The sequence below is a fragment of the Mytilus edulis genome, chromosome 12 (genome assembly GCF_963676685.1).
Source record: "Mytilus edulis chromosome 12, xbMytEdul2.2, whole genome shotgun sequence".
Lineage (NCBI taxonomy): Eukaryota > Metazoa > Mollusca > Bivalvia > Mytilida > Mytilidae > Mytilus > Mytilus edulis.
In genome coordinates, this window is record NC_092355.1 from 44,028,503 (window position 1) to 44,056,283 (window position 27,781).

At 30.7% G+C, this 27,781-nt stretch overlaps 1 protein-coding gene across 2 annotated transcripts; it reads right to left on the bottom strand.

The window, feature by feature from the left end:
- Window positions 1-1,622: 1,622 nt before the first annotated feature.
- LOC139498544 (probable leucine--tRNA ligase, mitochondrial) lies at window positions 1,623-26,670 on the bottom strand. 2 transcript variants are annotated; one of them, XM_071286972.1, is made up of 25 exons: window positions 26,492-26,670; window positions 25,520-25,660; window positions 25,003-25,101; window positions 24,288-24,416; window positions 23,263-23,354; window positions 22,660-22,720; window positions 21,636-21,725; window positions 21,169-21,312; window positions 20,591-20,704; window positions 19,852-19,974; window positions 14,369-14,399; window positions 13,534-13,632; window positions 12,649-12,752; window positions 12,343-12,396; window positions 11,110-11,220; window positions 10,000-10,118; window positions 9,489-9,655; window positions 8,212-8,385; window positions 7,592-7,686; window positions 7,095-7,185; window positions 6,218-6,366; window positions 4,502-4,579; window positions 3,758-3,910; window positions 2,203-2,271; window positions 1,623-1,891 (listed from the first exon to the last, which is right to left on the bottom strand). In XM_071286972.1, the coding sequence occupies exons 2-25, from the start codon at window positions 25,649-25,651 to the stop codon at window positions 1,649-1,651; spliced, it is 2,721 nt and encodes a 906-aa protein (XP_071143073.1). In that variant the 5' UTR covers window positions 25,652-25,660; window positions 26,492-26,670; the 3' UTR covers window positions 1,623-1,648. The 2 variants fall into 2 exon arrangements, with proteins under 2 accessions (XP_071143073.1, XP_071143074.1); XM_071286973.1 differs by having other exon boundaries at window positions 26,613-26,657.
- Between the last annotated feature and the right edge of the window lie 1,111 nt (window positions 26,671-27,781).

Here is a 27,781-nt window from a genome sequence, read left to right on the forward strand (position 1 = left end):
GTTTAATAACTTCCCTGTGAGCATCCTCTATCAAGGAAATCATGATAGGAAATACAAGCCCGGGAATATTGTATCAATTAGGAGATATATACGCCTTATGTAGGTGTTTCTGGAATGATGCTACATAGAAATGGAAAGTTCACAATTGAGGAGCTTAAATCATCTCTTTTGTCGTAAAGTTTTGTTTTCAACCGACCCTCATTGTCAATTTCTAGATGTAAGTCAAGATAAGAGGCAGAATTAACTTATCTGTTGTATCCTTTAGGGATAGATTTGTTCAACATAGTCACTTAATTTTGTATTATTTCGTTAGAGAACATCATCTATATAGCAGAACGTAAAGTAAATGGCTATTGCTAATTTATATCTTTCTTCCTAAGAAGTTCCTGTATGAAGTCAGCATCATAAGAATAAAGGAACAAGTCGGCAAGAAGATATTTTTTGTAATTCAGTGATTGTCTGTTATATTTGTTTTTCGTAAATTGTTTTTTTTTAATAATTTGGACATCAGTTTTCTCTGTTGAATTGTTTCACATTTGGTTATGATGGTGCCTTCTATAGCTGAATATACAATATTATTTTTGATCATTGATTAAGTCCTTACACTAACCTATAGTTGATTACATCAACAACCATTTGGCCTCTAGTAGATAGTTGTCTCATTGGCAATCATAACCACATCTCCTTACTTCTTTTTTATAGTATGTTCATAATAGCTTATAGCAGTGAACTCCTTCCATATGCTTTTTATAGGTAGAAGTTTTGTCTAGCACCCATGTGACTATGGAATTCAAGTATGATTAGTGCTTTTGAATATTTTGTAACATAATACAATGATTTTTCAACATATTTTTTTTCTCTCAGTTAAAGTCATATGAAACGAGTGAGTGGTGAAAAATAACGTTTATCCAATTCTTGAGCCAATGCATGTATATATCATAAACTTAGTCCTCTGTGCACGATTTTATCATTATGTTCGCAAATATATCATATAATCGTCATTTTTTTCTCTCTCTGTTTGTTATAATTTAACAAATATGGCTGCTCATTAAATGCCGTGTTTTGAAGCCGAGTTTTACCGATTGTCACCTTATAGTAAACAAATCACAAAAAGCATGGGTATTGAGCACGTGTTTAACATGTATAATCAGATATTTGTTTATTTTAATGACAGATCCATGCGTATTGTGGTCAACGGATTTTTACGAGGAGGGTTACGCTTGGGTCACTATGCATACGGAAAATATGTCCGCGAATTGCTTGCTGGAAGCAAGCAATTAAAAATAAGTAAACTTCTTCTAAATGTGGACAAATTAAAGAATTTTCCTCAGAAAAAAGTATATGTACATTAGTTGTATAATGAAAACTATCCATTTAGTTTTAAAAAACATATGCATATTTTTTTTTAATTTGAGGTTTCTTATGACTTTAAGCGGTTAACATATCTTTAAAATAAAAAGCTTCTTTTTCAGAAGTCATTAATACAATTATTAGATTGGGGAAATGATGTAGAAATAGTCAGACGGATGAGATGGAGTAGTTACTAGACATGCCTTTTCCTTTGTGATGCTGATAATAAAACAGAATTTTACCAGGAAAAGGAAAATTTACTAAAATATATATCTTATTGATTTTTTATTTTTTTAACTCATTTCTTTTTCCTCTTCTTATTAAGTTTTCTAATGACATCCTCATCAATATCAGGTATACGATAATCTATTATAGCTTTATAGTCTGGCTTCACAGTTAGATGTACACTTTTCACAGTATGTTCTTCAAAATATTTCTTATATACAGGATGACGATGACTGATTTGTTGTGCTTCCTCTTTACTCAAGGTATTGAGTATAGGGTATGGAACAGTTGTATCGAATACCATCTTATTATTGCACTGAAATTAGAATATATAAGATTTATGTTATAATAACACAGAGTCTGCTGGCTTTGTTCATATTTGTGACTATGCTATGTGTACTTGAACCAAGTTTTTGTTTTTATTCGCTGTTTTTTTGTTTTCATTTATAGTCTGTTGTACTGTTATACAAATATTTTTGTTGATTCCTGTTTTTAATTTAACACAATCAGACAGACGAACTGATTTTATTTGTTCATTCAAACAATGAATGAATGGTTGATTTATTATAAAAAAAAAATTGTCTTTTTTTACTGTTTAGGTTTGAGCATCAAAAGAACTTTACTAACCTTAACATTCAGAATCATGTTACAGTCTTTATCGATTTCTGGCCATGTTTGTTCTTGCACTGACCGATTCTATAAAGAATAAAGATATATGATTCATCAATGACCTGAAAATGCATATCTATATCAATAGGGAAAGAACATCACCCAATATTTTTTAGATCATAATTTATAGAACTGAATGAATTCACAAAATGATAACCATCTCCCCTCACCATAATACTATTAGAATAATTAAATAAGTAAGTTCAATCTCCTCTTTAACATGATTGACAGGGTTTATAATCTGAAATGCATATCCTTATGAAATGTTTTATAACTTTTGTGTAAGTTTAATCAATATCTGACCAGCTGTTTAGAAGAAGTTGCACTGACAAAGTACATAGACGGACGGCCAGACAGACGCACAGATGGATGGATGGACACAATGATTCCTATATATCTCTCATGTATACCGTGTTTACAGTGGTGTAATTAAAATTGATTGAGTTAAACTTCCCAACAAATTTTTAAATCAGCTTTTGTAAAGATAAAGTTTAATACAGATATGTGACTCAGACTTAAATTAAGTTTTATTGTGCATACTGCTATGTGTTTGTGTATACTACATTAGCTAGAGGTATAAAGGGATGGTTGAGATCTCACAAAACATGCTGAACTCCGCAGCATTTTTGTGCCTGTCCCAAGTCAAGAGCCTCTGGCCTTTATTAGTTTTGTGTGTTTTTTAAATTTTAGTCTATGCATATAGTTTGGAGTTTAGTGAAATGTCCATTTCCACTGAACCAGTACACATTTTGATTAGGGGGCTAGCTGAAGCCAACCTCTTAGTATTGGATTTGCTTGCTGCGTTTAAGACCCATTGGTGGCTTTTAGCTGTTTTCTACTCTTTGTTTGGGTTCTTGTCACTTTGACACATTTCTTATTTTCATTCTCAATTTTATGCTTATTCCATGATCTACACCCTGTTTTCCACCATACTTATATAAATTTGAATTTCTAATATGACATGCTTCTTTCACTTTGAGAATAAACCCATGCTCTAAAGCCAATAAAATTTGTTTGCACATGCGTATATTGACTCCTGCAAAATAATGAATTTTATCAAATTGGCATGCATTAAATATATTTCATTAATTAAAAACACTTTCAAACTTAAATGATGAACATGTTGTTACTAAATCTTTTATTATGACTGTAATGTGTTGCATTTCGAAATTGACATAATTGACCTAGATGCGACAACCGTTCAATCTGGCTGTTTAAAACTCCTCCCCCTGAAAAAACAAAGAGCCGGTCTGATTCTCTACAAACAAAACAGGGAAGTTCATAGAAGTGCCTACACAAACGATCTACACTTATACACATCCGACATAGAAATGACCTTAATTGTCCTAATTATAATCTAAATAATTGATGCAAGCTAAACTTTATTGTACTTTTAACATGGGTAACCATAATATTTGAGTTATTTTCGGGCAAAAATAATCACGAATATAATGCCTACCCATGTTAAAACTACAATAAAGTATAGCTTGCATAAATTATTTCTTAAACATACCATATCACATGTAGAACAGGAATTAAATTTTTTTCTATATCCTTCCCATAATTCACTGGCAAAAGATGGAGATATTGGAGAAATCATAATGATAACTTCTGCCAAGGTCTGTAAAAACATATCACTGTTCACAGCTACTTCTGTAGGTACACTCTGAAAATAAACATTTGATTAATGTACACATTAATAACAAAATTTGATGGTATATGTCAATTAGACAGCAACTTAATAAAACAAACAAAAAACACAAAGAAATCTTTAGGTAACTAAGACTACTGTTCTATTAGTTTAAGACAGTAAATAAAAATTTAACCTACAACTGTAATGATGTTATACTTAGTCTATCATATTTCCCAACTCAGTAACCCATTAAATCTTTGTGTTTTAAGTTTCATGGTAAACTAGCTTACACCAAAAGTTTTCACATGATAAAGACACAAAGACAAATGAAAAATTTGCCTCCTACTCACTAATGATAGAAGGCTCTGCATGAAAACACAAGGACATTTTAGGAGAATACAATTGGTTTTGAATTTCAACTTTCATCAATTAAAATGAACATTAATCTGTATTGTTTTATTGTTCAGTGTAAATATATTCAATTGTTTTGCAAAAAATATAAATAATTGTTTGTGTGAGCGTAGTACATGGTAGTGTTGATACTACAATTTATCTTTTATAACTGTTGAAATATTGTCCATTGTATACTAAATATTCCACCATCTGTCAAAAAAGTTTTCTTACCCTTAAGTATTCAGTAAGTTGTTGCATGGCTGTTAATGCTACACTGATCATAAATGTTGTCTCAAAATTGAAGTTTATCTAAAAAAAAGAATTTAAAACAAGAATGTGTCCATAGTACACGGATGCCCCACTCGCACTATCATTTTACATGTTCACTGGACGGTGAAATTGGGGTCAATACTTTAATTTGGCATTAAAATTAGAAAGATCATATCATAGTTAACATGTGTACTAAGTTTCAAGTTGATTGGACTTCAACTTCATCAAAAACTACCTTGACCAAAAACTTTAACCTGAGCTTCACACTATCTTTTTCTTTGTTCAGTGGACCATGAAATTGGGGTCAATACTTTAATTTGACATTAAAATTAGAAAGATCATATCATAGGGAACATGTGTACTAAGTTTCTAATTGATTGGACTTCAACTTCATCAAAAACTACCTCGACCAAAAACTTTAACCTGAAGCGGGACGAACGAACGGACGAACGAACGAACAGACGAACGGAGGCACAGACCAGAAAACATAATGCCCCTCTACTATCGTAGGTGGGGCATAAAAACAGTTTTGTATAATATACATTAACTTTGTCAAACCTAAATGGGATTTTTAAATAACATGACAGAAGATTCTTTATAATCAAAATGCACATTTTTATATTAAAATAAAATGATTTGTTTGCAGTTAACAGTGAGATTTAATGTAAGATCAAATTTCTTTAGAGATCAATTATTCATAGAATTAAAACTAAAGGCTTTAAAGAGCCTGTGTCGCTCACCTTGGTTTATGTGCATATTAAACGAAGGACACAGATGGATTCATGACAAAATTGTGTCTAGGTGTTGGTGATGTGTTTGTAGATCTTACTTTGCTGAACAATCTTGCTGCTTACAATTATCTCTATCTATAATGAAATTGGCCCAGAAAGTGACAGTGGAAAATGTTTTGTAAAAATTTACAAAAATTGTAAAAATTTATGAAAATTGTAAAAAATTGACTATAAAGGGCAATAACTCCTTATAGGGTCAATTGATCACTTTGGTCATGTTGACTTATTTTGAGCTCTTACTTTGCTGTACATTATTGCTGTTTACAGTTTATCTCTATCTATTATAATATTTAAGATAATAAACAAAAACGGAAACATTTCTTTAAAATTACCAATTAAGGGGCAGCAACCCAACAACAGGGTTCTCGGATTCATCTGAAAATTTCAGGGCAGATAGATCTTGACCTGATAAACAATTTTACCATTTCAGATTTCATCTAAATACTTTGGTTTCAAAGATATAAGCCAAAATCTACATTTTACCCCTATAATCTATTTGATTGTGGCCAAGTTTGGTTTAATTTGGCCCAGTAGTTTCAGAGGAGAAGATTTTTGTAAAAGTTAACGACGACAGATTCCAAGTGATGAGAAAAGCTCACTTGGCCCTTTTGGGCCAGGTGAGCCAAAAAACTTGAACAAAAGCTTTTTTTATGATTCTGAGGTAGCAAAATTGAAAAATATTTTGTTTCCCTTTATCGTTCTGTATTTTACAAACATTTTTTAATAAACCCTGAGCCTTCAATTGATGGTGCTCACAATAGAAACCACAATGTTGAATTCAGTAGCTGAGTTGCTCTTAAATCATCTGACAGGCTTAAGTAGTCGTTAAAAATACTGATATATTATCCTCTGACAACCTTTCCACCATATAAATCTAATTGCTTACCTCAGCCAAATGAACATTTCTAACTTCTTTTATTTTTCTATCCCATTCTTCGATATCCTGATATGCAGTATCAACCTTTTTATAATTCTTTAAAACCATGGTAACTAGACTCCAGATTTTTCCTTTCCAGTTCAAAACACCTTTAAATTCTGAAAATGTATTTTAAAAGAAAGAATTATTAGGAAAACATGAAAGAGAAAATTAAATGTTTCATTTAATATCAATGTTTTAAAATTAAATGATCTTTATAGACAAAGATTAATAAACTGCTTTTTGGCTACTATTTTCCATCATGACACATAATGCCTATAGTATGGTGATTATGGACCCAAAGGGATATTGTAGGGAAATCTCCTTTGACAAAATACTATAGACATAAGGTCAGGGACACATTTATGGATATAAATAACTGTAGTGTCATTTGATATTTACAGGTCATTTGATGATATAACTTCTGCTTAAACCCTACGGTGTAGGAACTGCTTTTATTGTTGAAAAGCATATGTTGACCTCTTAACGTTTTTTGGGTTACTGTGGATTTATTATTATTGGTTGGATACCAATTTTTGTGGGTTTCGTGGGTACAGGTGAACCATGAATTCAAATGTTCAACAATTAACATATTTTCAATAGGCTTTGTATACAGAGATTGGCAAAACCACAACATCAATTATTCGCTAATATACTACTTTTCAGCAGTCCAGGAAAATTGATACCCACGAAAATAAATGTACCCCCAGTATTTCTGTTATGAGGTAGTGGTCTTCCTGTCCTTACCACACATCTACTTTTTTTAAAATTTACGAGTGTTAATCTGCAAATTGATCTCCATTACCTGTAATTCATTATAATCTGTCTTAACTAAATGTAAAGTTACCTGTGTTAGACCATTTTCTGTCAGACTTAGGAGCCACATTATATACAATTGTCATTCTTGTTGCAGATACACCATACTCATCAATAATTTCCTATAAATTAGGTAAAATTTAAGAATCAGAGCCACATTATCAACAATTTATTCTTGTGGCAGCATTACATAATATTTCCTATTAAACATGCAACTATAAACATCTCTTCTTTATAAACAACTGAATAATGTCAGAAGGCATCTTCAAAATTAGTTCTGCATTATGTAGTTATGACAGGATCATTTTGTTCCATAGAATATCATTCATAATAATAATTGTGCCCTCAAATTAGTTATTTTTGTTACAGAAAATTTCACAATCAACATTTTAAATATTAGAAAATAAAACATTTGTAAAAACCTCAGATTGTGTCCTGTGAGCTTAAATTTTTCCATACCTTTTCTGCAATGAAAATTAATATGGAGTATGTTTTTTGTTTTGATATTGTGTAATAAGTTCTACCAACCTGAGGGTCTACACCATTATACTTGGATTTGCTCATCTTCTCCCATTCTTGAATTAAAGACTTGCCAGTGGATTTTTCTACAGGTGATTTGCGATCTGCAACAAAACAGGTAAACAATTTTTTTAAAAGATTTCTAAACATTGAAAACTTACTCTCACATTATCAAGTATTTGGTGTGCTTTAGGGAGCCTTTATTTTAGTGCCAGGAAATATTTACTATTTTCTTAACAAGAATGTGTCCGTTTTACTCAAATCCCCCACTCACACTATCATTTTCTATGTACAGTGGGATATGAAATAGGCGTCAACACTCTAATTTAGCATAAAATTTAGAAAGATCATATCATAGGGAACATGTGTACTAAATTTCAAGTTGATTGGACTTAAACTTCATCAAAATATACCTTAACCAAAAACTTTTACCTGAAGCAGGACAGATGCTTACATATTTTCTGCTTTTGTCAGGGTATTTGGATTTTAAGTATCTTTTAAAGAATTCTTATTTTCTATTCTTTAACAATCCAGACAAAAAAAATTATGAAATCTAGGGCTTTTTTTGGAAGGTGGTGTTGTTGTTTTTGGATTTTGTTTGTCATTATCCAAGAACAGAAAATACCTACTAGAAAAATCAATCTCTTCTGGTTTCAGATATTGTCCTGTTTCCTTAACTTTATAGCTCTGTCCTAATACCATTCCTTGAGGCAGTAGGTTTGTGAATGGTTCCCTGTGTGATAGGAAACCAGCATCACACAGGAAATGGTTAAAGAATCTGGCAAAGAACATGTGTAAAGTAGCTGAAATATAAAACAAAATTACAATTAAGAATATGAGTTGTTGTCAAAATTAGATAGAGAAACAAATACAAAAATATTTAAGTTACTTTCTAAATACCGGTAAGAATTTAGTAGAAGATAAAAATTTTAGGGGTGTTAGGGTCCTGATCATACTCATGAATGAAAACTTCAAATTGATTTTATTTCTTCTTTAAAATGCTGAAAGTAGAGCTGAGAAATGAGCAACTAATCAAAACAGTTAAACTAGAATATTATCTTGTTACCAAAATACAGTTTTAAAAAATCATTAAAACAACCAAACATCAGGAAAAAAAAATACCAAAAAAACACCAGATATTTGTCTATAAAGATAATAGAAATCATTCAATTAATTTTTTATAATAAAAAGTAAAACCACAAAAATACTGAACTCCAAGGAAAATTCAAAAAGGAAAGTCCCCAATCAAATGGCAAAATCAAAAGTTCAAACACATCAAACGAATGGATAACAACTGTCATATTCCTTACTTGGTACAGGCATTTTCTTATGTAGAAAATGGTGGATTGAACCTGGTTTTAAAGCTAGCTAAACCTCTCACTTCTATGACAGTCGCATCAAATTTCATTATATTGACAACAATGTGTGAACAAAACAACAAAAACAATAGGTAAATTGTCACAAATAGGGGTAAATAGTCTAATTCGGTAGGTCACATTTGTGAAAAGGGATCAGAAATGTAGTAATGACATAAGGAACATATCCGATATCATCTATGAAACGGATATTCTATAACGGTCAACCAACTGGTGATGGCCACCATAAAATTTACAAAGTGATGATTTCAACTTCACCATTTGAAACTCTTGGTTTAAAAATGAAAATTCACACAATTTGGGAGATGAAATCATCTCTTTTGTCGTAAAGTTGAATGAAATAAAATTTAGTTTTCATTTGAATATGCTATTCTAATGTATCTGCACCAAGTCTGACAGAGGAGAAGGGGGAGCATGTTATGGAATTTTTTTTTAAAAGTGAAGAAAAAAGTAAAACTGTTTGTGATTCATTGTGATTTTCTTTAAAAAAAGTTTTCAGTTTTTTTGCTAATTATAAATACAAAACAAACCATGTTCCTTTCCGCCAATATACAGGTCGACAGGCATCAGCTGATTGGCAGCCTCTCTATCAAATGGCAGACTATTGTTGCTAGGGTCAAGGTATCTAAGGAAGTACCACGAAGAATCAACAAATGTATCCATGGTATCTGTTTCTCTGGTGGCATCTCCTCCACATCTGAATCAAAAAGAAAATTTTAAGGTTTGAAACTTGAATGTATGTTTTATAGGACTAGAGGCTCTCAAGAGCCTGTGTCACTCACCTATATCTACTGTGGTTTGGAAAATCATGTTTAATAAGGTTAAAATCATAATGAATAGTATTAGTCACCCTAATTATTATTGAGCCAAGTTTTGTTTAATTTGGCCCAGTAGTTAAATTAAAAGCAGAAGATTTTTATATTATAAAATTAGAATGAATAGCTTTGAACATGGTTTGGAAATTACAAATATATGCTTTTCTATCAAAATATATCAAAATTGGAACAAATTTTTCAAATTATCATTCATACATTGACTTACTTTGGACATTTAACATTGAGCCATTCTGTGGCCTGTGTCAAGGGAGATAATCCTTTCTGTGTCAGACTTTTTAACTTTGGCAATTTAACAGGCAACTCCTCTTGTGGCACTGGTACTATCTATGACAAATAACAAAATAAATCTTAAATAAATAATCAAATAAATCTATGAAAAAGATGTTTTGGGATTGGTACAAGTACTGATTAACAATGTTTAAACATGCATAAAGCAGAAAAGGTGTGCTGTGATGAGATTTAACCAATTAAATTAATTTAAATAGTGCAATTTCACTTTCTAAATTCCTTTAAAATCTATAGATGAAAATACTGTATTATTGTGTATTCTGATATGACATGCTTCTTTCGCTTTGAAAACAACACCGTGATAAAATTCTCGATATATCTATACTTAGCACAGACTCAGAGACATACATAATAATGGCTGTTACAATATACTTACCATGTAATTCCACATGTATTAGAACCTATTTGGAAACCCTTTGCTGTTTTAAAATTACAATTAAAAAAGAAAAAATAAGTTTTATTCTAATTTGGATGCAAAATAAAAAGAAGTATAATACACTAGAGCTCGGAGAAACAACAAAATAAAAATAAAATAAAATTCTGCGAAAGTCTATTAATGATTTTGGTGCATTGAAGTCATTTCAAAACCTGACGTCACACACACGAAAACGCTGGAGTTGAAAGTTACGCTCAGGATAAAAGTCTAATATCACAGCCCAGGCCATGTGTAAATTTCAAACAATCTATGGCTTCCATGAATTATTTCTTATTAATTATTTAGATTTACAAAGACTGAACATAAAAAGTGAGTTTAATTATTGCGATTTTTGGAAATGTTTCATACAGATATTTATTTCAGACACACCCTTTTGTTTTCCACATAATAAATATTGCCAATAATTAACAAGTTCCGAGTCGAATCCGATACCGATACCAAAAGTATATTCACCTGTTACCTATTACCTTATCTGTACGTTCTGCATCTGACAGGCGCACCACAAAATGGTGTATTTAGGATTTTACCTTGCACTGTCGGTTTCCTGCGATATCGCGGGTGTGTTCTAGTAAAACTTAAAATGCAACATACCTGACATTTTGGACAATGAATTATGGGTATTGGAGTTCCCCAATACCTCTGTCTGGATATCAGCCAATCTTTCAGTTTTTCACTGGTCAATTGACCCCCAAATCCTTTTTCCTGAGGAAAAATAAATAAGAGGCTTTTCAAAAATGTCATGGTAAACAATTTATTTTAAAAGAAAGAAAATCTGCATGCACTGCTATTATGCCGTCTTTGTTAACTTTTTTCAGTTTTGTAACAGTAAAATGTGTATACTTTACCTAATTAGAATTATGACATGCTATTTCCATCCTTCAAATTATGTGATTTATTTTTACTATTTCAGTATCTTCATGGTACATTTTGTATAACGATTATATAATTTAGGATGATTAAGCATTATATTTCTTTCAGTGAAAGTCTAAGAATTAATTGCTAATATTAATTAGTTTCTGAGATGCTGTAGTTATCATTTGATGAAAGAAATTAATCAGAACTACATGTATCAACTTATGAGGAATTGACTTATCAAGGTTACTTTTGGAAGTGAAAAATAAAAAAAAAACAAAACAAGATTTAAGACTAGCATTAGTACAATAAACAAACTATAGGGTTTTGTCAGTATAAATATGTTAAAATATCAACAATTTGACAATCGTAAGTACTTTGCTCATTTGTTGGTCTTACTCACAATAGATTGACATTAGCAACTGATATTGTTCCATATCAATTTTCAGAAAACCAGATTATCAATACTTTCCAGTTGCTTGTGTATGTTGTGAACACATTTTGTAAATATTTGAAAATATTGGAGCTTAGTACACATGATATTCCCTTGAAACATAATAATAATTTTACCCCTAAAATCTACTGTTTTTCCTTATGAGAAAGTGATTAAATGTTGCATTTCTATAAAGTTCATTAATTATTTTTAACAGTTAAATACTTATAAAAACACTTATTGTTATTATATAAACATCTTTTGAAATATTTTTGTTGGCATTCAAGGAATAGGTAACATATAAAATGTTGGCATTCGCGGAAGACACCAACTCAGTTAGTTACAATAAACTAATCTTCCCTGAGGCCCTCAGATTCTGATATAACATTTAAATTATATGCATGATTGCTTTAGTCATTACTTTAAAGTATTGTTATTTATATAAATAATCAAGTTTTACATAACAAATTAGTATGATTGTCTAAGGCAAAATTTGTCAAGCATTGTGACAGTTGGCTTTTCTAAAAAATACTTCATACCTTTGCATAACTGCAGATTTCTTGAAACGCTTGGTTTTTAGTCAGACCTGAAAACTGCAATTAGTATGGTATATAGAACAAACATGTTTTATTTCATATCATCAAAATATTTCTTATTAGTTTACTATTTTCACCAACATTTTACTTATACAGAATCAATTCATCAGGTGAGCAAAATGACCTGTCGGCTGTGGAGAGCACAATAAAATATCAGGACACATTTGTGCCATATACACATATTCTTTCTATTTTTTAGCAAACAATGAAAAAAGTAGCAAAGTGTGTTCAAATTAAGCTCATAATTACCTGTTCAGAATTCATAATGTTGCCATCAGAGTCTATTACCTCCTTGAAAGTAAATCCAAATTTCTCTGCACACTCTAGATCATGTTGTGATAAACTTGGTATGCCTGTAAAAAATCAAAATCTGCTCAGCCTAATTTTAAACAATAATTCTAAACAAATCTGCCCAATTTTAACTGACTTTGTACTCCTTATTCTATATTTCATGTAAGTGTAGCCTGTTTATAAATATTTAGCCAGGTTTTACCATAGTTCACAAAATTACAGGGGGAAAAAATCATAATTGATAGCGAATGAATGTAGACTGTTTTTTACTTAAAATGGAACACTTTAATGTAAAAGCATCACTGAACTGTTCTTTTTACTAAATTTTTACTTGTGTTTTTCAGATGCCTGCTCTATTGTTAATCTCTATACTTTTGAGTTTTCAATCCCTAGTTCTTGTTTGAGTTTGTGTTTCTCAATCTTTATTTTTCTGTGTATTATTTGAGTACTGTTTTTTGGCGTCTTTCCCTGATTTTTCTTGTTGCAAAGGTAACATCTGGCCTTGAAGGCATAAAACTTTGCTCAGTGCTCGGAGCACAAAAATCATGCTCGAAACATGAAATCCAGCAATTTGATTGGTTGATTTTCGAGTCTGAGTACAAAAATCATGCTCGAAAGTTTTATGACTGTGAAGCCTGATTTTATTTGTCTAATGTTTTTGTTAACGTTTTCTTTCTTTTTTGAACATTATTAAGTATTTATATATAAATGTAAATTCAGAAATTTGTGCTATGTTTTTATTACTGTGAAAATTGAAACTACTCTCTCAATTGTGTCTATTCATCAATAATTACTATTAAACATAAATATTTCAAAATTTGTTGTAGTTCTTCTATAACCTACCAAAACAGGCTTCAATCATTTCCTCCTGAGAGTTTGATATAATTATTGGTATTCTGTCCCCTGTTATGGGATGAACTGCTTCTATAGTCAGTAATCTATCTGAACATAAATGAAAAAATAAATGTAAGAAAATGCTGACATTTTAAATGTCTTTGCACAATTCCTGTTTAACCTTTTTGAATATAACTTGCATGAAGATTGTTCATGCCAAATGTACTAAAATTCTTCCATGTGTACAATTTTAACTATAATTCTTAAAATTTTGCTTAGTATTGTTTGTAGTGTTTAAAGCCACTTTTACCTTTATTGCTTTTTAGTGGCAGCCACTTATATTGGTGGATAAGAAAGAACCATTAACCTTTGGTGGATAAGAAAGAACCATTAACCTTTGGTGGATAAGAAAGAACCATTAACCTTTGGTGGATAAGAAAGAACCATTAACCTTTGGTGGATAAGAAAGAACCATTAACCTTTGGTGGATAAGAAAGAACCATTAACCTTTGGTAGAAAAACTGACAAACTTAGTCAATTAAAATTGGAGTCAATGGGACCTGTCACAGGATAGATTTCAACTCTCTACCTCATTGTTTTAAGGCTAGTGGTACAGTAATTCAACTTAGACTACTAGGCCACCTAGGCCTCTCTAGCTTTTGGTGCATAGCAAAGAATCCAATACCTTCTACAACATATCTTTTCCTTTCATTACCAATAATAAATCCAAACATAAAATTCCTAAAATGTGTTTAACACAAAGTATTAAATCCTTTAAAAATGTAATTGATACAAACTATGACGTAAATCTTTAAAAGAATATTGTTTCGACTGTAAGCCTTACCTGCTGATTTGCTTTCACTTGTATCTTTTAACTAAAAAGAAATGTTGTCATGATAAAACAGATTGTAGTTCTATCTATTTTTTGTGGAGTCTTATGGTGCCAATATTTTTTTTCTGTAAACATTTCAATCAGTATTGATTTTTTTTTTCTTTTCTGAAAAGTATATGCTAATAATTTTTCAACAAACAAATCTAAAGAGGGAGATTTCATTTCATATTCAAAATACAAGGAGATATAACTTAAACATTAATAAAACTTCAACCAAACAATATAGATGTTTTCAACAACAAAAATCAATAGTCTACAACAATGAAAAGTACAAATGATATATGCGTATACAAAAAAACTGGCTAAAATATATATAAGCAATTATGAACAGGGATGACTAACTTGAATACCAAATTCTCAGTATAAAATAAAACCAGGTGCTCCGCAGGGCCCAGCTTTATACGACAGCAGAGGTCAAACCCTGAACAGTTTGGGCAAGTATGGACACATTTAAGCTTGATACAGCTAGGAATTTGGATTGTGATCAAATTTTTGACATAATATGAGTTTCTGACACAAAACAAATGTCAAGATCTTACAAATCTATTGCACAATATTGTGCAGTCAAAGATTTCTTCTTCAAACTTTTGGAATTTGAGAAATTTGGAGAGAAAAAAATTGAAAACTACTACCACCACCCTTTTTTGGCAATTAGTGCAAAACCTGACATTTCTTTATATATAATTTACAAGTAGTGTAAAGGAGGTAAATCTGAACATACCCAACATTGCATGTTAAATGTTTTTTGAATTACCTCCCTCACACTGCTTTTAAATTTTGACCAGAAAAACCTAGTTCTCGCCTTTTTTGCCCTTAATTCCAAAACATTTTAAGCCATAACCTCCCAAAGTCAATACTAACCATTCCTTTATGGTATGGAACCTTGTAGTATAATTTTAGAGATATTCAAACATTTAAACACAAGTTATAGACTGCAAACTACAAAAATGCTTATTTTGGCCCCTTTTTTGGCCCCAAATTCCTAAACCTTTGGAACCATAACCCCAAAAATACTCCAAACCTTTTACCTGTTGTATTAAACATTGTGGTATAATTCTTATATCATTTGCATACCTATAAATACTTGAATTGGATTGGTCAATTAGAATTTTTCTCTTGGTTTACACTTCGATAAACCGTGATTCCGAAACTACTTTCGTAGTAATATATTCATGCGCGATACACATTCTTGCAGGGATAATGGGATTTTCGTCAAAATTGAGATTATAAACCAATTGCATAACAGTTGTTTCTATTTTAATGCATATATAACCAAAAAAAAGAAATAAAATAAATGCACTAAAGCTTCGAAAATGTATAAAAATAAAATTTAAATTAAATTCCGCGAAATTTCATAAAGGATTTGGTGATTTTACGTCATGGCAAAACACAACGTCATACGGATGAAAATTTTCAAGGGAAAGATTATTTCGTTACGTACAACGCTTCAAATTCGGATAATATTTAATTAAAATGAAGTTTTTGAGGTAGGTGCTATTGCATTTTAGATTCTGTTATCGGACATTTATGGTTTTTAGAAAGTCAAGATGGCGGCGTATTCCTTATAGTTATGACATGCCATTGTGCTTTTGATGGTAAATATAGCAGCCATCAAACAAATAATGTAAACTAATAATCCCGTATGTTTGACTGAAGAATTATAAGGATTAAACACATTTTAACTAGGGGTTATTGATGTGTAAACTGGGTCTCTTACTCACAAACTTGACATAAAAGTCCTTTCAGTTTGTGAGTTAATCGCCCTGGTTTACACATCAATAACCTCTAGAAAAAATGTGTTTAATCCTATAATAATTTCAGAGCAATTGAAAAATTTATACACAAGTTGATATCCTGAAAGTAGAAAAATGCTTGTTTTGGGCCCCTTATTCCAAAACAGTTGGAACCATCATCTTTTCTGAAAAGTATATGCTAATAATTTTTCAACAAACAAATCTAAAGAGGGAGATTTCATTTCATATTCAAAATACAAGGAGGTATAACTTAAACATTAATAAAACTTCAACCAAACAATATAGATGTTTTCAACAACAAAAATCAATAGTCTACAACAATGAAAAGTACAAATGATATATGCGTATACAAAAAAACTGGCTAAAATATATATAAGCAATTATGAACAGGGATGACTAACTTGAATACCAAATTCTCAGTATAAAATAAAACCAGGTGCTCCGCAGGGCCCAGCTTTAAACGACAGCAGAGGTCAAACCCTGATGTGTAAACTGGGTCTCTTACTCACAAACTTGACATAAAAGTCCTTTCAGTTTGTGAGTTAATCGCCCTGGTTTACACATCAATAACCTCTAGAAAAAATGTGTTTAATCCTATAATAATTTCAGAGCAATTGAAAAATTTATACACAAGTTGATATCCTGAAAGTAGAAAAATGCTTGTTTTGGGCCCCTTATTCCAAAACAGTTGGAACCATCATCCCCAAAATCAATCCCAACCTTCCTTTTGAGGTATTGAACCTTTTAATAAAATTTCATAGAAATCCATTCACTTAACTAAAGTTATTGTCCGGACACCAAATGTGTCTTCAGACGACACAGACGAGGACGACATTATACCATTATACAAACGCAAAATTTGTTTGCGGGCGTATAAAAAAATATGAAAAAAATATAGTTAAAAAAGATTATTTCTTTAGATAAAACATACAAAAACAAGTGAAACTGCGAGCTACTGCTCACTGATGATACCCCCGCCGCAAGTGGATAATATTAATAGTGTAAAAATATGGAAGTGTTCGGTAAACAGGAAGTTGTCGAGTGATGAATCTGAAAACGCATCACACGGTATAGCTGACTTATAAAAATCCTGAAACCAAATTTCAGAAATCCTTGTATTGTAGTTCCTGAGAAAAATGTGACGAAAATTTTCAACTTGGCTATCATGTGTAAAATCAGACAAGTGTTCGGTAAACAGGAAGTTGTCAAGTGATGAATCTGAAAACGCATCACACGGTATACCTGACTTATATAAATCCTGAAACCAAATTTCAGAAATCCTTGTATTGTAGTTCCTGAGAAAAATGTGACGAAAATTTTCAACTTGGCTATCATGTGTAAAATCATACAAGTGTTCGGTAAACAGGAAGTTGTCGAGTGATGAATCTGAAAACGCATCACACGGTATAGCTGACTTATAAAAATCCTGAAACCAAATTTCAGAAATCCTTGTATTGTAGTTCCTGAGAAAAATGTGACGAAAATTTTTAACTTGGTTATCATGTGTAAAATCATACAAGTGTTCGGTAAACAGGAAGTTGTCAAGTGATGAATCTGAAAACGCATCACACGGTATACCTGACTTATATAAATCCTGAAACCAAATTTCAGAAATCCTTGTATTGTAGTTCCTGAGAAAAATGTGACGAAAATTTTCAACTTGGCTATCATGTGTAAAATCACTCAAGTGTTCGGTAAACAGGAAGTTGTCGAGTGATGAATCTGAAAACGCATCACACGGTATAGCTGACTTATATAAATCCTGAAACCAAATTTCAGAAATCCTTGTATTGTAGTTCCTGAGAAAAATGTGACGAAAATTTTCAACTTGGCTATCATGTGTAAAATCAGACAAGTGTTCGGTAAACAGGAAGTTGTCAAGTGATGAATCTGAAAACGCATCACATGGTATGGCTGACATATATAAATGTTGATACCAAATTACAGAAAGGGTGGATGTGTAGTTCCTGAGAAAAATGTGATGAAAGTTTCATGGGACGGACTGACTGACGGACGGACAGACTGACGGACGGACGGACTGACAGACAGAGGTAAAACAGTATACCCCCCCTTTTTTAAAGCGGGTTTAAAGCGGGGGTATAAAAACAACAAAAAAAGGGCTGCGCATTAGCGCATGATACGCCCGTTGCTCTTTTAACTTGTCTTTTATGCTTTAAATGAATTTATATGATCAACTAAAAATATATATACAAATCAAAAGGGATGTTACATTAATATATTCACCAAAGTTTCATAAAATCCCCCTTTTTTAAGTATAAAACTTCATTACTTAAGAAAACGTAAAATCTAAAATTTATAAAAATGGAAAGGGAGCTTATGTCAATAGATATAAACAATTTATCAAAGTTGCATAAAATTTTGTGAAAGTGTTAGTTATTGTCCCAAAATTGGAAAATCCCCCCTTTTTAAGCATAAAAATTCATAACACGGAAATGTTAAATCTGAAATTTATAAAAATTGAAAGGGAGCTTACATAAATAAATATAAACAATTCACCAAAGTTTCATGGACATTGGTGAAAGCCTTTTCGAGTTATTGTCCGAAGTGTTGAAAATCCCCCTTTTTTTATGAATAAAGCCCCATAAATCCAAAACTTAAAATCTGAAATTTATAAAAATTGAAAGGGAGCTTACATCAATATATATAAACAATTCACCAAAGTTTCATGGACATTGGTAAAAGCCTTTTTGAGTTATTGTCCGAAGTGTTGAAAATCCCCCTTTTTTTATGAATAAAGCCCCATAAATCCAAAACTTAAAATCTGAAATTTATAAAAATTGAAAGGGAGCTTACATCAATAGATATAAACAATTCACCAAAGTTTCATGGACATTGGTAAAAGCCTTTTTGAGTTATTGTCCGAAGTGTTGAAAATCCCCCCTTTTTTATGAATAAAGCCCCATAAATCCAAAACTTAAAATCTGAAATTAAAAAAAAACGAAAGGGAGCTTACATCAATAGATATAAACAATTCACCAAAGTTTCATGGAAATTGGTGAAAGTGTTTTTGAGTTATTGTCCGAAGTGTGGACGACGGACGGACAGATGGACGGACAGACGGACGGACGGACGGACAACGGTATACCATAATACATCCCGTCTATAAGACGACGGGCGTATAAAAAGTGTGTGTAGGGGGTGTTAAAGTGGTATGTATCTTCAATAAGTTTTTGGGGAAGTCCTTTCAACCTATTCCATTGACATAAATGAAAAAAAAAAAAAAAAATATTTTGGAGAATTTGGTGTCACACCTTGTCTTATGAGGTTTTATTAGTTTATTAATAACTCTTTTAAACACAGGAAAATTTAGAGATTGGCATATAATAAAGACACCTTTTTTGTGTCAATAAGATGTTGTTTTATATAGTTGCTGTCTGATATTTGAATCTCCCATGTCCCTTTTCATTTATATTTAAACCATACAATAAAGAGTCAGCAAAGTTTTCTTTAAAGATAAATCTGCAAAGACTTGTTGGTAAAAAATTAATCAAAAATCAATTTTAGTTGCTCAGGTTTATTTCATTTTTTTTTTATTATGGTACACATTGCTATTTTGTTTATAATTTGATTTGAAATAAAGTTGATATACATGTCTTAAAATAAAATGACAATGGTTTTATAAAAAAACATTTTCCTTTTTAGTGTAACACCTCTGCTTACCATATAATACTGTGGATCATTAAATCTGTGTTCTGGAGACAAAGCTATGTGAGAAACACCATATAGAGCTTCAGGATGATCTGTGAAAACAGACAGGGGATCAGTCATTGTCTCATCTCCATTCTACAAAATACAAAAAATGTCTATTATATATTAAGAGTCCTCAAAGTTTTTTTATATTGACAGTACTACATTTACTGTGAAACTTCAATTGATCTTTCAACCCAAAGATGTTTGATATTGTAAGGGCTCTATAAATAATCTTACAATATACTTTTAGATATAATTTGTTTGCCCCAAACAAACAATTTGCTCTGTGGTCATTTTTATGATTAATAAAGATTAATTATACCATGAATAATGATTTCCTTTTTTTATCAGTCATTATTTTAATTAAAAATCAAGACTTTGAAAAAAATTTGAAGTTTATTTTGAAATAACCTAAATGTTTATGTTCTCAGATATTTTGACTGATTAGCCATCTAATTCAAAAACATAATGGTTAGAAAATGATATACACCCAATAATAATTGTATCAAAACTGTCAAGACTAATTAAATCATGTACTAATATATAATGAAGGTGTATAATCTAACGATGCATTTCTAAAACCAAACTTGAGCCAAAATTTGGACCCTGTATTTTCACTAGTTTGGCAATAATAAAGAAGAAAACTAAAATTTAAACTTTTCAAATACATTTAAGAATCATGGTCCTCTTTCAATAATTACTCTGTTACCTTCAATACAAAATCTAGCCTGGTACCAGTACATTTACCAATCCAGTTTCTCTGTAAGCTTATGATGTCTCTCCAGTACTCAGGGTTCAATTCCTTTAATCCGTCAGACAAAGACTTGAAACAAAAATATGTATAGCATCTGTCATAAAACTTGCCAAAAAGATTATTATGATTCTGCGTATTAATGCATGTATGTTTCTTATATATTATGTTAATCATTTCACAAATCTGTTCATGGTTTATATCACATAAAGTATATAAATGTTTTAACTTGTTCAACAGAAAATGTCAACAAAGAGAGTTGGTGTACAAAATCTGTCTACGTGTGACTCAAATTTTCAAGTTTCTTCTGCATTCAATTCTTATATTTCTCATACTTAAAATTCAAATAAACAGATCAGAGGAAATGTGTCATTGGTAATATGCAAGCTACATGGATCTATATAAAATAAAGAGATATACACCAATTTTCATTTGACCTCTGTACCTTAAACTTTGGAAGTCTCTTTTTATAGAATGTGAATCATTCACTTAAGACAACCAGTGAAAACGTAACTGAATAGCATTTGTGAACATACCTTTGAATAAGCTGTAGTTTTGATATACCATTGCCTCAGATACTTCTTCTCAACTTTTGCCCCTGACCTCCAAGAATGACCTTGATCATCTATTTGTTCATTGGCTAGTACTGTTTGGTCAATTGGGTCCCAGTTAACAAGTCCCTATGAAATCATACAATTGAAAGAAAAAAATAATTTTATTTCTTCAGTCCAGCTGAATTCTTTACATTTATAATATTATTCACAATATAGTCAACTACAAAAAATTCAACATTTATAAATTTGAAAACTGAGAGAATGAACCAATTTTTCTTTATTTATTAATTTTAAAACACTTCAACATATTTAACGTTAATCAAATAACAATAGCTGAAAATATTACTTTAGAATTAAATAAACTCTTCACATTTTTCATTGAATTCTACAAACCTAACTTGTCCTATAAATCAAACTAATTGTATTGATGTCACATCAACAACACTTACCTCCCTTTGATAGACAAGCCCAGCTTCATACATCTTGAGGAATATAAATTGGGACCATGTATAGTAAGAGGGATCACATGTAGACAGCTCCTACAGGGGGAAAAATGAAGAAAATGAATGACAAAATAGCCAAACAGATTATCGAAAGAAAAAAGAACAACTTTTAGTTCTTTGTTATAAATGCATTTTGATGGGTTCCTCTCTTTAATTGATGGGACCACTTCTAAAAATTCAGAAAATTGTTTGCATTTATAAAGTGCTATTCAACAAATCTAAAGGACAGAAATAAATTAAATATTTTATTTCTGGAATTGCTATATACAAATCATGCCTTCATGTTATAAAATGTGATATTAAATGACTTTTTAAAGGAATTTATTGGTGTGCAAACTCGACCAATTTACTCACTAACAAATAAAAGTCCAAAGGACTTTATGTTTGTGAGTGACTTGGTCCAGTTTAAAAAAGTCATTTAATATCACATTTTAAAACATGAAGGCATGATTTAAACAGCCGTTTAATCCTTATAATTCTTTAAAATTGGAGAAAGGAAATATATTTTTCTACACTCGTTACCTCTTTCACACGTAAATTGTATATTTATGTCATTGAATAGGCCTGACGCATGAATATATTTGTTGGTTAACGCAAAAATATGTACTCAATGAAATTTGCTATCTAGTAAAAAGTAAACTCTTATAATCATTCAAACGAATATTTTTGTGTATTATTTTTTTTAAGGATTAACGTGCAGTGAAAATGGTAACATCCATTTTATTATTGCTGTCATCTTGTTTACATTGGTTATGAAAAGAAGTTTGGTCAACTTCGTCTATCGAAAAATAACCAACGTCAAGATCAACTACCGGAAGTTCTCTCGACAAATCATTACAATGTATTCCCTAATATGCAATTCATATAAGAATTTTTTCTAGATAATGATATAACAACAATTCTTTTGTATTTTCGATTATAAGAACATTGCAAAAACTTAAAATAATAAAAATCCTTTGTATTAGCTTACTCTTTCCCAATCAAAACTACAGTGTAACTCTTCAAGCTGTTTCCTCATACTCTCAATGTTACTGGAAAATAAAATATCTTATTTATGAAAGTTATAAAGCAATGACTCAACATGTATCAATATATAGATAAAGAGAGTTAATTCAGATATGATGTCCATTTTAAATTTCAATGTTGAAGGTCAAATAATTTTCCTCTTACATGTACATTTGGATCATGTCTAAATAACATCTGTCAGGGTGAAACAATTTTCACAAAAGATCTTACAAACTAAATTTGATCAAAGATACATTGAAATGCTTAATGACTTTCTAGCATTTTTTCATAATGGTATTTTGTAAATTAGCCATTGGAACTTTTTTCTCCCATAAAACAGGTGTTTAGCATGCATAGGTTAAGTTACTGAATAATACTCACAGATATAAATATTCAGAAAACATACAAAAAAAGCTCCCAGTTTAAACAGGTTTCTGTTCTACACATGCTTATGTATAAAAAGGTTTTACTATTTCATTTGAAAGATGTTTTTACAAATGCATGTGTGATTCATAAATGAATTTTGTAGTATTTGCCAGCTGCTTGAAGATATTAAAAAGTGAATTACCTTTTTGTCCATTTATCTGGCATTTCTCCTCTTTCAATGGCAGCATTTTCTGCAGGTAATCCAAAAGCATCCCAACCCATTGGATGAATAACCTGTTCAAAGAAAATTTATCAATCCTGATCAATTGAAGTACTACTGTTACTGTACTGGTATGGATTTGAAATTTAATATGGTCAGAAAACATAACTATAGTAAATTCAAAAATTATTTTAAGGTTTTTGTCTATGCGAAAAATGTGTTTTTTTGCAATAATAAGAACTCACATTCTGATATCTTATACACATATCTGTAAAAACTCACATTCTGATATCTTATACACATATCTGTCAGAACTCACATTCTGATATCTTATACACATATCTGTAAGGACTCACATTCTGATATCTTATACACATATCTGTAAGAACTCACATTCTGATATCTTATACACATATCTGTAAGAACTCACATTCTGATATCTTATACACATATCTGTAAGAACTCACATTCTGTTATCTTATACACATATCTGTAAGAACTCACATTCTGATATCTTATACACATATCTGTAAGAACTCACATTCTGATATCTTATACACATATCTGTAAGAACTCACATTCTGTTATCTTATACACATATCTGTAAGAACTCACATTCTGTTATCTTATACACATATCTGTAAGAACTCACATTCTGATATCTTATACACATATCTGTAAGAACTCACATTCTGTTATCTTATACACATATCTGTAAGAACTCACATTCTGATATCTTATACACATATCTGTAAGAACTCACATTCTGATATCACAATAATTAATCTCTATAGAATATTTCAACTCATCCAGATTCGAAACAGATCTATCTGAATGAACTACAGGATCATTTTTCATAACCCAAAATTTCAGAGTCAACCGAGAGTAAACTTACAAATTCATTGCTTTAAACATTTAAAATTTAAAATAAATCTAAGGACGGAGGTTGCTGTTGTTTACATTTTTATACTGCTGTGTAAATATTGAGCTAATTATAAATATCTTACCTGTTTGCCCTTTAACCTGTGGTATCTAGCCATACAGTCACTAAGTGTGTACACACGTACATGTCCCATGTGTAGTTTACCACTAGGATAGGGAAACATGGACAGTACATAGTATTTCTCTTTGTCAGACTGAAAAAAAGATAATTATTGTATAACATCTCTTTTTCTTGCACATACTTGTGTGTAATCTCAGACATTGTCTTTTATTCAAAAGGGGCAAATTATGACTTCTTGTCTTATTTCTAACATTTTATAATATAAAAAACAATAAAACATCTGCCCCTTAAGAGTTATCAATATTGTATTATTGGGTTTTTTTGTCAGTTTTTGTTTTTTGCCCATTTTCATAAAATCAATCAGTGTTAATAAATTAATAATCACTCATCTCAGCTATTTTGTGTAACAACAGCAAATAACAGATAGATTTCTATGATATAGTAAGATCTCTGAATTAAGACAGCCACTGCAGTACCAGTTATTAACTTAATTGCCCTATTTAACTCCAACCTTCCCATCAATGCTTTTTTCCTCTTATATACAGAAATTACATTACTTTTTACATACGAGATGTACAGTACTTAGCACAAAAATCAAATGAAGTACAAAAAAGGACAATACATTAAACAGCTGTTATTTTATGGTTCCTGTGCATTATTATGTTGCTATCTCTCTGATGTTTACCCCATAACAAGGTATATCTTTATAAACTAATTACCTTCAAATCAAACTTTTGTCTGGTTTTATTCTGTTCTTGTATTTTGGGATTCCAGTACTTTTCCAGTTCAATTCTTGTTTCAGAATTATATTTTGCAGGCTGAAAAAAAATAAAAGAGTTTGTATCAGTTTTCACCCTTTCTGCTTTTATACTGTACTCCATACATCATTATGTACATTTTTCCTTTAAAACTTTAGTATTAATTATATATAAGGTAGGTTATACTTTTGAATTATAGTCAATTTTAAGGAAGTGGTTTGGTAGTAATGAGGAATTTTTTGTCAGATGTTCAGAATTCAGACTCCTTGTGAAAAATATTTTTCTCCATATCAACCACTTGTTTTTTCATCTATTGAAGACTTCAATAGCTTATGAAAGGTCCTTACTAAAATTTAGGCAGATTCTAGATTTCTTTTCTTACAATTTGAGACCCAAATAATGCCGAAATTTGAATTTAATTGAAATATATTTTTGTCATAACAAAACTATTCATTCACTCTTTTTCTTTATAAATTACCCATATCTTGGTTTTACTGTATAGATTTCTTGCTGCAACAATTCTGTATGAACTAAAATCCAAGTTAAGAATTCCTTGGTTTGTCTTCATGAATCTCCACTGGCACCAGCTAACAGGTAATTTACATCTCATATTTTTGTCCTGCAATATAACATGTACATTAACTACTGTATCTTCAAATGTTTTAATTTGTTATACGATGATATACAAGGAACCAACATACAAGACAAAAGAATTCAAATTACTTCAATTAAATTAACTTTTATTGAGTAAAAATAACATACATGTATATCTCAGAGTTATATAATAGTCTCTATAATCAATAAAATCAGTATTATACCATATAAAATATGTAAAATGTAGTTTTGGGTAATATCTATAGATTCTCAATTTAAAATTGCGTTTTCAGGATTTTTTTGAGAAATCAGTGAACCAATCTATTTATGCTTAGAAATGTAAATGCAAAAAGCTATATGATATCTTTATAAGATTTTACTGTCACAAAAACTGCAGTCTAAATGACAACCTTTTAAATCTACATCCGCCAGCTCGATTTTTGAAATGTTTAGTTAGATTCGGTGGGCCTCTACACTACAGATGATTTTTACAGGTCTGAATAGAGAAAGAAATATTATAATATGATTTACAAGAACAGCAACAAACAACCACAGAATTACAGGCTGTTAACTTGTGACCGGCACACAGAGAATGTGTTAAACAAGTTTGATGGTGACAACCCTCTGCCCCCCCTTTTTCCTCCTTTTAGGAATCTGGGACAGTGGTGCAACAGTACAACATCAATCTAAAGTTGGCTATACATTAATTGACTTGTTCAAGTCATATTTTGTTTTAACATAAAGGTAGATAACCCATGAAACATTCAAATAATTTAGACCTCTACAAGGCAAAAGACTAGTTATTCTGTTATTTATGTCTGAGATCTGACTGTTTGTTAAACATGTTAAAAATAACCTTTTATCTTTCTTTACACAAGATATCAGATAATCAGATGTCAGATAATTGTCTTTTTCTTTTCTTATGTTGTCATCACAACTCAATCAGCTAGGAAGAAAATATAAACATTAAAATATACATAAAAATGTGATGTTCATGGAGGCCGCCATTTATTTTTTAAAGGGAAATAATAGACTGACGGTGCATCAGGAAATAAGTAAACATGATAAAAGAAAAATTCAGTTGTTATTTCACCGGCTCCTTCAAAATAGCGTTTTATATAAGATTTTGCTATTTTGTCCGTCTTGATTCAAATTTTTCAGTATTATTGATTATGAATAGATTTATATGGATTTTTTTGAAAAAAAAGTTTTTTGTTTCCAGTTTTGGGAGAAAAAAATATTTGTTTTTTACTCTGATGAGAACTTGAAAAAATGTGTGTTTCACTCTCAGCGGCCACTATATGTTATGCTAAAATTGATAGAAAAAAAAATGTTTTTCGAAGATTAAAATGTTTTACGTTTGCGCGCAGCTTTTGATTACATTTGCGCGCATTTGTCTTACAGGTAAACTCAGGTAAAAAAGGGTATATAATAAAATATTAATGATATAAAAATTCATTAAATTTGAAAATATACTTCAATCATATATTATTCATATCGTATCCTAAGACAACTTGATATAAAGTGTGCATGCTAAATTCTGTTATAACTTAAGGCATACATGTAACTTCATTGCGAATTTTGCAGGGTGAGCAAGTACTTTATTATATATTCCTATATCTAAGTACCCCGAATAGTGATCTCTTTACAATAAATCTATAAATATAAATGCGCGCAATTGTAATGAGAAGCTGCGCGCAAACGTAATAATTTTTGCGCGCAAATGTAATGGTAATGCGCGCAAACGTAATGCACCGTCTCCGGGCTGTACATTTGTTTGATATAAATATAGCTGGACATTTTTTGGAAATTCTAGTAGTTATTAGAAATATGACAGATAAATTTTAGTTTCCAAAGCTGAAAAAAAGATTATTTGCTATAGCAGGAAAGAAAGGACGTCGCTGTTATATAAAGCTGAAGAACGCTGTAGATAATTTTTAAAACAAATTTATAGAGTACCATAGAATTTAAAAATAACAAGAAAAAGCCTTTGCCAAACAACAACTATAAAAGAAAAACATACCAAAGTCAAAGTAAAAACTCGTAAAATCAACAGACAAGGCAAGGAGTGGAAACAAACACGAAACATGAAACAACAAAAACATATTTGTTTGCGTGAATATGACTGCACTTGCGATTTAACTGC